Consider the following 11,703-nt stretch of genomic DNA (forward strand, 5'->3'; position numbering starts at 1 on the left):
ACCTTCTTACGTTTGATCTTGTAATGACTACATAATGTAAAGTATGCAGTTATAGTTAACAACAAACAGTTACAGTTAGAAACCAACACCCTCAGTTCTGTAACTAGAGTAAGTAATAGAACTGTTTAGAAGGACGCATGCAATTTTGAGAGAAATGTGTGCATTGATAGCATCAGCACTGCTACCAGGAAGTTGTATCCAGTTTCTCAAAAACCAAAACAGTGGTATGAAAACTTTTTGGGTGACCAGCAGGAGTCTTGGTTTATGATAAAACAGTAGACTATGAAAATCCTTTAACTTAACCTAAATTTCAGAACAATCAATAGAGCTAAAGCCTACACTGTTCATAAGGAGTGGAAGTTCAGAAATATTAAATCCATGAATGGTCTTAAATTTCAATGGTTTTCTTTTTCTTTTTGTAGCTTAGGAACATTTCCTAAGGGAGGGAACAAGAAGTGAAAAAACACTTGTTCATCATAATTCAAATCAGTATATTTCATATCAGCTATTCAAGATTTTTGTGGTTTTCATTTTGACTTTCATTTGATTTGGGAGCATGCATGGTCTTTTTCAGCAGAGCCCTACTTCACAAACGAAACAATGCAATGGCATCCAAAAACGAAGATTCATTTTCTTAATTTATTTGAAACCCTGAGATCTCAAGTATAGAACCTCCTTGGTATTACCATCTGAAGGCTGATGTGAACGGTATCTATGAGTGTAAAGCTCGTATTTACTGTTTTCCCATGGGACTTGAATGCAGCATTGGACTGCTGCCGGTTCTGTGACGTATGCAATATAATCAACGACCTTAAAAACATTACACCGAATTGTAAAAACAAAAATATTTTTATTTCACGATGTATATTTCCCTATATAGTGTGTGTACTCTGAAAAAAAAAAAAGAAATCTTAAAAATTGCCACACATTGTATTACGCGATATGGTTCAAAGTTCATGTGAAAATCGCCGTAAGCACACGCCCACAACAACCGCGTGGTTTATGTTTGGTTCAACGCAGGGTCCTTACCTAGATTGTCAGTTTTGTCTTAATTTGTTTTATGTACGTTGGATAGTGACAAGTGGTCTTTCCCGTCAATACTAATGAAACAGAAGGTAGACTCAGACTGCAGAACATGAACTAAACGGTTCCCCACTCTTGGATATTGAGCTAGCTAGCCGTGCTAGCTGGCTAACATTGCTGGTTGAGAGAAATGAAGACATCCGATCCCAGTATCATGGACATGTTCGAGAAAGGAAAAGTCCTGAAAATATGTGCCCCGATGGTCCGATATTCAAAGTAAGTTGAATCTCACAGCATCACTTTATCAAACCTACACATTCTTCTTTACAGCAACAGCTTGTAACAGCTTGAATTTAAGGAGGAAGAAGAGTTGCACACTTCACCATATCCGCATCAGGGCGGTTTTGTTTTTGTAATCTCCTTGCATAACGTTATCTTGTTATTGTTGAGTTCATTTGGTTTCTGGTATTTACTAGTGTCTTTGTTTAATTTGTCATCCATCCTCTCTTTGTCTCGCTTGCACAGTTTTTGTATTTCGTTTTCTCAACTATTTTAAGTGTTTTATCATTAGTGTGTATGTGCAAATTAACGAATTTGAAAAACCTAAGGGTCATCTAACGTTACTTTCGTTTAAATTGTCAGAATCAGGTGAAAATGTAACTTTTTTTTGCCGTTGTTTTGATTGCGTCTCCCATTGTCAGCTGACAAAAAGACTGAATAAAGTCATGTTTTCTTGCAGGTGACAGTGAAAATGATTCTCCCATTTACTGACAATAGAGCAGGCTTTACATGATATAGGTTGTCTTGTTTCCAGCTCTTATTAAGTTTTTTTTGCTTTGGTAGCAAATAAAAGCTCTTTCGCACTAAGGAAGGTGCATTTTGGCTGCCACTTATCAAAATGTACCTCAAACGAATCTGCAAGTACTCTTGAAATCGGAAACATAACATGGTAACGTAGCAGGTGTCACTGGATATTCATCGTTGTTGATGGCAGCCCCTTCCTCTATATGAGATGGGTCTGTCTGACTGCTGGGAGCAAACTGCTTTCCTGATGCAGTGAATAAATATAAAGTGGAAAAAATGCTCCACTCTGAGGAAATGACACAGTACATGAGGAGAGTAGATTGAAAAGACACACACAGACAAAGAAACATTTCTGACTGTCTTTGTAGCACTAAAAAACATGTAAAATGCCAAGGCGTGAATATACTTTTTTGAACATCTATAAGCGTTTTACCATGTATACTGGTTGGTCTTCTTTCAAATGTGTTTCACAAAGTGCGCTACGAACATGAGTCAGGGTAGGCTTGGCTGTTTACTGTGTGTGTGTCTGTTGCATAATGATATGCTCATTGAAGTCCTTAATTATTTCTCCTCAGGCTGGCGTTCAGATCCCTGGTGAGGAAATACGACTGTGATATTTGCTTCACCCCGATGATAGTCGCTGCTGACTTCATGCGATCTGTCAAAGCCAGAGACAGTGAATTCACTACCAATGAATGTGAGTTAGAAACATTGCAATATGAGTCGCTATAGTGCACTACCATTGTCTATAAGTAGCTGTACCAGCAGATTATATTAATTCCTTCACACCAGAATGTGAATATTGTCATATAATGAGGGTGTTATTCACTGTGAGGCTTTCAACATACTGCCACCCTTTTTTATTTTGAAATGATGAGTGTAAGTGTTGAACCCCGCCGTTTGTTTTTCTGTCTCTTCATCAGCTGACCGGCCCCTGATAGTGCAGTTTGCTGCCAGTGATGCCCAAACTCTGGCTGACGCAGCCTGTGTGGTGGCACCTTTCTCAGACGGAGTTGACCTCAACTGTGGCTGTCCCCAGAGGTGCAGCTAGTGACAGTAGGCCCTGATCCATTTTGGCCTCCAGTTACTTATTACTTGGTTGTTTTACCATTTTAGTTTTTAGAATGGATCAAAAACTCACAGATGGATTGTTTGATGTTGCATTACTCATGCAGTAGATTTGAATACGATGTCATCAATGATGTGATTTTATTTCTTTATTTATTAACACTCAGTATTTGTTAGTTTTAGGACACAACTATTTTCATCCCCATTAGTTCCTATTTTTTTCTTTTTTTGTTTAGAAAAAAAAAAACAGTCCTGAATATGTGGCATTGGGATGGGTCAAGCCCTAGCCCCCCTGTCCTAATCTGTATGAGTTTAGTTTGCCTGTGTGTTTCTTGCTAGATTGTTTGATCAGGTTTGTTGTTTGTGTTTTCAGATGGGCCATGTCAGAGGGGTATGGTGCGTGCCTTATCAACAAGCCTGAACTGGTGAAAGACATGGTCAGACAGGTCCGAAACAAAGTGGACAATCCCAACTATACGGCTTCCATCAAAATAAGGTGAAGAGTGGGAAACCGTTTTAGGTTATACCTGCTCATTTGAATTTATTATCCATCAATAAAAGTCTGTCAGCTCCATCAGAATATATCTTAAAAGACACACATTCAAGGGACGAATACACTTGTCTGTCGATATGGCTTGCAATTGCAAACACTTGAAATATATCTATCTCACCCGCAGAATTCACAAGGACCTGAGGCGGACAGTGGATCTGTGCCAGAAGGCCGAGGCAGCCGGCGTGTCGTGGATCACAGTCCACGGCCGCACAGCGGACGAACGCCACCAGCCGGTCCACTACGATGCCATAAAGACAATCAAAGACAGCTTATCGGTCCCCGTCATCGCCAATGGGGACATAAAGTACCTCCGCGATGTGGAGTCCATTAACCAGCTCACTGGTGTTGATGGTAGGTTTGTTTTTAGCAGAATGATGCTAGTGTATTCAATTATGTTGCATTTTTTAAACGTAAAGTAACCCTAAATTATGTCACTAGCAGTCAAAGTGGGAAGTATTCAAATGACAGATGTGTAAATAAAAGTATTCCTTTCTAATTTGTCTTCTCCTATATTTCTTCTGGTTTGCTGTTAAGGTGTGATGGCTGCGCGGGGGATGCTTGCTAACCCTGCCATGTTTGCCGGGTATGAAGACACCCCTTTGGAGTGCGTATGGGACTGGGTGGACATCGCAGTAGAGCAGGGCACTCCGTTCACCTGCTTCCACCACCATCTTATCTACATGCTGGAGAGGGTTAGCTCCCAGCCTGAGAGAAAAGTATTCAACTCTCTGTCCAGTACCTCAGCTGTAATAGATTACCTCCACAACACGTATGGATCAGCACAGGATCTGGGGACATGAACATAAAAAAAAGTGCAATTTTTAAAAATTTTAGCAGGTTTGTTTTATTCATTTTTTGTGCCAAATAAAAATGTAAGGGTGTTGGATTACTGGTGTCTGTCTTTAAGATTACTCTGTTCGAAATATTTTGTGGTGGATGTCCTGATTTTACCGTCACATACACAGCAGGTGGCGATATAGGTTTGCAATGTGCCTAAACTAAAGGAAAGAAGACCTTAAATCCCTGAGCAATCAAAGGATCAGTTTCCCTGCCCACTTTTCTAGCTCCAATCCAGTCCAACTAGAATTTTTTCTTATTGTCTAAACCAAACCCTATTTGGACCTTAGCAAAGCTAGTTATTTTAGACCCTAAACAGGAAACTGCGTCAAAGCCGAAGCAGAAAGCGTGCTACAATAAGACCAGAAGTAAGACGATTTTGCCTTCAAAGTAAAGCCACAAAATTAGGAACTCCTGGAATACAGTAATAATGAAGTATGGAATAGCACAATTGTAGCAATATAGTTGGTGGAATCATAACAATAAATACCGAGTGAAATAATAGATGTTAAATAAATGTTTTGTTGTGTTTTCCCAAGAAGCCTTGTCTCCAGCATCCTCAGCACATTATAGCCAATTAATCGTCTGTGTCCTGATTCACAGGCACAGATAGACCAACCTCCAACCGCCTGTGACCATGAACAGTTTTAAGCAGGAAAATAAAAAAACAGAAACTAACTTAAAAAACGGTGGAACGCATATTCGTCGATAAAGGTTTTATTTTGAAGGTTGCGAACGGAAGTCATACTCTATCCATCCGCGTTAGCTTTGCACGACACACGCTGACCAAACAGGAAGAGTGAAGTAACCGGGTAACTTTTACATTTCCAAAGTTAATACGTATTGTCTTAGTTAATTATTTGGTGATTTACTGGTAAGTTGCACATTTTTGTGTTTGAACTGAATCGAGAACTGACTTATAAACCTCATAAACCCTTTTAAATGTTTATTTCTAAGCAGGTGTTATAAGCTAGCATTAGCTTTTGGTATGATTTTGGACAAGTTGGGAAGATGTAAAGAAAACCTCTTCAGTAAGAAAGGCCTGCATCACTGAATTTGCATAAGTAAATAAAAAAAACAGTTTTAGTGAGTATTCGAACGCTGGTGCTTCTCGATGTCACATATTAGCTACTTGTGATAGCAGTTATGCACGTTAACCTAACATGTTTGACAAGTAACTTAAGCTTATGCGATAGCTAACTTAACGTTTAGGTATGTGAACTTTGGACAGAATGGCTAAGGAGCTTAAGTTATCACCGTTTCTAAACAAAGGCTGGACTGTTGACCAAGTAGAAGTAAACCATATTGGTAATATCCACATGTAATGGTTGCCGGATGCTTGAGCTTGATGCCTAGCCTAGTGAGCTACACCTCACATCCAGCTGTAGCTTTCTTGTTTTGTTTTATAGCTTTTGTATCTTCGGGTCAAAGAGTCTGGTTAAGACCAGGTAAATCTGAACGAATAACTAACCAGTTAATTCCTGAAGTCGTATTTCAGTCAGTGTTAAGTTAACTTGACATGTCATTTTCTTCAGTAGGTCTTGTTGGAGATGACATTGCAGTGGACTGCTGTGGCCCTCTTTCTCTATGTGGAGATTGGCATTCTTGTCATCCTCTGTATACCATTCATCTCAGCTAGGAGGTAGGCAACAGACACTCAACATGCTTTGTGCACATGTCTTTCCCTTCAGTTTTGCCATAGCAGAACATGGTCCTTCAAATTTGTACGGTGATTTGAGTGATTTTGAACCCAAGATTGTGATTGTTCAGTGGGTTTTTATCTGTGTTCCTGCCTGTGTGTGGGTGTTTGTGTGTGCGGTTGCAGATGGCAGCGTATTTTCCAGCTGAGCATCTGGAACAGCGTGGCGAGGTTCTGGAACAAAATGTTTCTCACCATGATCATAATCCTTATTATTCTCTTTCTTGGTAAGTGAAACATCAGCAGTGTCTTTGTTACAACCTTGCAGGTAGGTCATCATAACTCCTAGTGGGAGTTGTGATTCGCTGTAGGGCCACTTTAGATGGGAACAAGATCTGACCTTTGAGAGCTCTAGCCACAGAGAAATCTCTTTTATTATGTAAACGAGCAGATACTTTCGCCTTGGCAACATACCGTCTGGCCGTACAAGTGTGACACAAAATATCTCTGGTTAAAGCTCTGCTCAAAGCCAGATGTGAAAGCCACATTTTAACTTGGTCACTAGAAACCACATGAATATGGACAAGCAACTCTGATCCATCGTCATAACTTTGCAGTACTAGGTTCCATCTTCAGTAGAAATTTTTAAGTAGTTGGCTATATGCTGATGCAAAAAGTTGTACAACACATGAGACAAAATTTTTGGTTGCAACACATCACTTGCTCCTTTTTCCTCCAGATGCTGTGCGTGAGGTGAGGAAATATTCGGGTTCACAACACAGCAAAGATGCCAAGCTGCACCCCAACATGTTTGACCACCTGCACATGAAGCTGTTCAGATCCCAGAGGAACCTCTACATCTCTGGCTTCTCTCTCTTCCTCTGGCTGTGAGTCTTTGCTCTCGCATAATTTAACCTGTGATTATACTAACACACAGAGGACTGTCTATAGTCTTAGGCTTGTCACATGTCACAGCTTCAAAAACTAGTTCTGTATAGTAGTGCTATTCTTGTTGTTGGAGTTGACTGTCATTACAGCTGATCACGCGCAGGTTTCCCATCCATATGAGCCATTTTAAATAAGTAAACATGATCTGTCATTCTAGTGATCTAACCCTTGAACCAGGTTTGCCTTTAAGCCCTGTTTTATGTCACTCTCTTCCTGCAGGGTCATGAGGCGAGTTATCACCCTGATTAACCAGCTGGCAACAGTGTCTGGCACTACTGCTGTCCTTCAGACACAGGCTGAGAGCGCTAACCAGGCTGCCAAGAAATACATCGAGGACAATGAGCTGCTAAAGCAGGTAGGCTTCATACTGGTTGGGTGAACACTCAGAGATATCTCTGTTTGATAGATAATCCACTCCCAAACCTAAAGCTAGACTCCATCTAGGGTTAAGGATGCACTTTCTGGGGCATTTTGATGTAACCTGGGATTACTGGGTGTTTTGGGGTTTTTCAACATCAAACACCCTCGGTAAGGTGACAGAGCCAGAGGTGATCAGTCCGTGGATTGCTTCTCTTGATCCACAGCGGTCTTGAGGCCGTCTGTGCAGCCTCTGTGGTTTGTCTAATGGCCCTCTTGTGTTTGCCTAGGATGCCCAGTAGACTGTAGGCCCCACAGAGAGACTGGCCTGTGAGCCCTCGTCCTGTTCCTCTCATTAGCCTCCTCCATCCAATCCTCTCATTAGCCTCCTCCATCCAATCCTCTCAGGATAGTCACCTCACCTGTTATGCCGCACACATTCTGTACTCATCATTGATGTCTCATTTGCATGGGTTAGTTCCTGTTGATCCTGTTGAGGTGCTCATCCGTCCCGCCTTGTGGTTTCGTCTTGGGGTATTGTAGAAAGTAAATGTAGATTCATTCAAGGATGGAACTTCAACAGACTTGTCAGGTAAACCCAGTGGTATAAAGTGAGTTTAATTTAGTCAAGACACATGTGAATCTCCATCAAGTTAGAAAAGAGATGGAGATAATAAGGATCGAACAAGCTCAACTTATATAGGGTTTAAGACAGAGAAAACGTGCTGTACTCGTTTGCTTAGATCTCTTCAAATCTTTAAGGGTGCTTCCAGCCACAAATAAGATACCATCAGACAATAAATATGTAGGGTGAGCACTCACAGTTCTCTTCTTACCATTTTATTTTTGACAAAAATATAATGGTAAAAAGAGAACTGTGAGTGCTCGCCCTACATATTGATTGTTGTATAGGGTTTAGTATCTACCATCAGGGTAATTACTGTCCACTGTAATGTTCTAAATACAGTACAGACTACAGAGTTGCTTCCTAATCTGGGTGTTTCATGGTAAAGTGTAACCTGTACTGCACCGGTTGCTGTCTCTCCAAGTTGTTCACTGTCTCTCCAGCTTTCACCACTCTATTCCAAGTAGTCATCCAGCCTAGTCCTGAATGTCACTGTTTTAGCCACGTCGGAACGATTTCCAGATACATCTTTTGATGCGCATAGATATCAGACATCATCAGTGATATATATAATCATAAACTTGTTGTTGATCATGATGTTAACAGTGTATACTTAAGATAAGATGAAGGATAAAAATGGGGAGATAATGTGAAAATTTCATCCTTTCAGCAGCAAAGGCTAGAATGTAGATCAGAATGCAACAAATAGCCTGCAACATATTGAAGATTTATGATACAGAGCCTAAGGACTTGAAACAACTGATGTATTTCATATTCACGTCACTTGATGTATTTCAGACTCTGATGGAAGGGAAGGGTGATAAGGCCACTGCAGAGGGCATGGAGCTGCTGAGGAAGGAGGTGGAGAAGCTGAAAATAGAACTGAAGTCCTCGGGGGACGGTTAGTATGCATGCACACGTGCCCTAATGTGCTTTTGTGGCTCTCAGACATGTGACAGACTTTATTTTTGTGCCCTGATCTACCATGTTTATAAAATAATTGGGGACTTGAAAGCTGATGGATAAAGACGATGAGGTGGTTTGAAATGCGCTTGTGTTGATGTTTGTTTCCTCTCCAGACCTGAACAAGTCCCAGTCAGAGGCAGAGGCAATGAAGAAGCAGACAGATGGCCTGGCCAAGGAGTACGACAGACTGCTGAAAGAACACCAGGAGCTTCAGGTGATGATTAGCCACAGGCAGAGCAGGACATGATGGGACATAATGACACAGTTCATTCCAAAAACCGACCAGCTACAACTGCTAGCCAAATTACATATTTAGAACCTCAAATCGATGGCTGGTTACCTAAGTAGCAGGTACAGTAGAACAATTTACCAGCCTCAGTCAAGATTTACTAGCACTTTGTCTAGCACTTTGTCACCCTGCTCACAGCTATTTGTGTGATGACAGGCTCTACCCAGATATAGTCATTTCAAATTTCATCAAGATCAAACTAGTCCAGATCAAGCAGGCATCCCCAAGTGGGAGGCTTGATTAGTGGTCCACATGTCACTGAGAGCCGTACTAGATAATTAGGATAACATTAAATTTGAAATCTTATTCTTACTTATTTGTTTGGCAAGAGTTAGATCAGAATCTTAAAGAAGTAATTCAGGTTTTAAGAAGCCTGTCCAATTTATCATCAACTGGGAGTCTATCCAAAAAGCACTCGGACATGTGCTTTGGTTGTTGAGACGCTGATAACAGAAGTTGTTGGCAACGCTAGTGAAAGTCATTGAATCCCAACAAATTATTAACATCTGCTTCCAGAATCTCAACCATCAAAACACGGCAAGTGGATTTAGATGATTGGAATGGGCTACCAGTTCATTGTGCTCATCTTTTTAAGCACAGTAAAGTTTTTAATGTTTGCACCTCCCGTGGTATGTAGGTATGGTATGTAGGCTCACATGTCAACATAATATCTCTGACGATTTGTTCTCATTCTCTCTTTCCAGAATCTTCAAGACAGTGGAGACAAAAAGGAGGACTAGTTATTGTGAAGTCCATTAATGTTAAAATGTTTACTCTGCAACACAAACACGAGAGAACCACTGCATCACACGCTTAACCTGTCTGACATCTTGGGCCACAGCTCATATCACAAAAACAGGACTTGCTCCTCCAAAGTGCAGAATTTGACTGACATCAGTACTGGCTTTAAAGCAGCATGGAGTTGAATTTTATAAGGGCACCAGACTGGCCTGGATGGAATTTGTATTTTCAATAGAAATATTTATTCCTTTCCTGGTTCTGCGTGGTGCAACATGACTAAAAGTATCGTCTCTCTAGTGCAGATGAATTCCTCAAAGTAATTGGGAGGATTTCAGCCAGTAATTGACCCATGTCTGATCACAGAGCACCTGCTAAGTCAAAGATATATGTGACAAGGATGGGTGTTGTTTTATTGTTCTGTTATCACTTTTTGAGGCAGTTACACATGTCAGAGTGCAGCGTTGGCCATAGAATATTATAAATGGAAGCTAACGCACTCAAGTACTGTGGTGAACAGCTGTGAATGTATTTTGATGCAAAAGGTTTGCTACTTTATTTCTGTATGTAGCAAATATACCCGTTGCAGTCACTTTTATCTTATGTAAATTTAGTGTGTGCTTGCATGGCTATGCAAATGAACGTTGTGTGTATGTATAGTATTTCACTTGAGCATGTTTTTCCATGAGGAGAGTAAAGTCATTGTTAGACAAATCAACTTGACAGTTTTTTTTCCATTCCAGCTTATATACTGTACTTTATTTTAATTTTATTTCTTTTGATGAATCTGTAGTAGTGGTGGTGGTGAGGTTCCCAACATCTGGCGCTTACGTTTGTTTTTTCCCCTTAGTTGCAACATATGAATGTCAAGGAAAATATGCCATATGATGTCTGTGGACATGAATAAGACAGGATTTGTGCAGAATCAGAAAATCAGATGGAACCCCATGTGATTTTAAGATCTGATGTTTTTTTTCTGTCTTTGGCCTGACATAAAAAAAAGACTAACTCTGGGTTACATGGACAGATTACAAAACAGATGTTCTTGTGTAAATTCCTGAGCCAGAGATGGTTCCGATTCTTGTTTATCTGCTGCGATGTTTGTTAGGAGCTTTCAGCGTTGTTGAAGTGCCAGAGTCTGGCAGCTAGACTGGGAAGAGTATGCTGTCATGAAAGGGGGGCATTAGGTTGTCGTCATACTGCCGTGATCCAGAGCCTCGTCTGTGAAAGAGGAGATGTGACTGAGAGGCTTCAAAGTTTCCCACTTCTTTCTGATAAATGTTGGGATTATAGCGTGGCTTTTCAGAGAGACTGTCTTACATCCAGCTTCTGTTAGTAGTGCTCTTACAATACCATGAAAGACAGAAAGCACAGATTGAAGTGCCTTTCAAATGACTGTACCACCGTTTATGTAATAAAGATACATTTCTTTATGCTGTGCCTATCATTATAAAAATATTTAGGTTTTGAGTATGTACATTTGTATTTTTTAAGCACTGCAATTAAACAATGGCACCCACAGGTCATTTGATTGGATATTAAAAGTTTTATTTTTATATTACATTTAAGGTATTCTTTGAAAATTTACAAAAATAATCCAAGAAAATTATGTACATTCTGATTTTTTTCTTTAAGTAAGAAATGCCTTACATTATTGAGATAATGACTTCCTTAATGCTTCCTTGACACCTGGTGTGGCTGACAAAATCGGTATTTGGCCACCTGTGTCTGAAACTGAACCAGTATCCAGAGGACAGTTCAGCCACAACATAAGAAGGGTTTCATTCCAAAATGATGCATATCTATTTCGAGAAAAATAGCCTTTTAAGATGAAGTAATGCATTATATTTACAAAT

General features: G+C 40.2%; 1 protein-coding gene across 4 annotated transcripts; it reads left to right on the forward strand.

Annotated features, from left to right (window-relative positions):
• Nucleotides 1-991: 991 nt before the first annotated feature.
• LOC139912747 (tRNA-dihydrouridine(20a/20b) synthase [NAD(P)+]-like) lies at nt 992-11,280 on the forward strand. 4 transcript variants are annotated; one of them, XM_071900637.2, is made up of 12 exons: nt 992-1,299; nt 2,403-2,524; nt 2,751-2,868; nt 3,269-3,391; nt 3,573-3,807; nt 5,824-5,927; nt 6,111-6,211; nt 6,664-6,811; nt 7,092-7,227; nt 8,653-8,755; nt 8,934-9,034; nt 9,814-11,280. In XM_071900637.2, the coding sequence occupies exons 1-12, from the start codon at nt 1,214-1,216 to the stop codon at nt 9,847-9,849; spliced, it is 1,413 nt and encodes a 470-aa protein (XP_071756738.2). In that variant the 5' UTR covers nt 992-1,213; the 3' UTR covers nt 9,850-11,280. The 4 variants fall into 4 exon arrangements, with proteins under 4 accessions (XP_071756738.2, XP_071756739.2, XP_071756740.2 ...); XM_071900639.2 differs by lacking the exons at nt 992-1,299; nt 2,403-2,524; nt 2,751-2,868; nt 3,269-3,391; nt 3,573-3,807 and adding an exon at nt 5,049-5,159 and having other exon boundaries at nt 5,821-5,927; XM_071900640.2 differs by lacking the exons at nt 992-1,299; nt 2,403-2,524; nt 2,751-2,868; nt 3,269-3,391; nt 3,573-3,807 and adding an exon at nt 5,053-5,159.
• The last annotated feature ends 423 nt before the right edge of the window (nt 11,281-11,703 follow it).

This window comes from Centroberyx gerrardi, chromosome 6 (assembly GCF_048128805.1).
Source record: "Centroberyx gerrardi isolate f3 chromosome 6, fCenGer3.hap1.cur.20231027, whole genome shotgun sequence".
NCBI lineage: Eukaryota > Metazoa > Chordata > Actinopteri > Beryciformes > Berycidae > Centroberyx > Centroberyx gerrardi.

Coding starts and splice junctions, on each gene's coding strand:
- LOC139912747 (XM_071900637.2), top strand. CDS start 1,214: ATGAAGACATCCGATCCCAGTATCATGGACATGTTCGAGAAAGGAAAA. Junction 2,869..3,268: donor AACTGTGGCTGTCCCCAGAG/GTGCAGCTAGTG, acceptor TTGTGTTTTCAG/ATGGGCCATGTCAGAGGGGT. Junction 6,212..6,663: donor CCTTATTATTCTCTTTCTTG/GTAAGTGAAACA, acceptor TTTTTCCTCCAG/ATGCTGTGCGTGAGGTGAGG.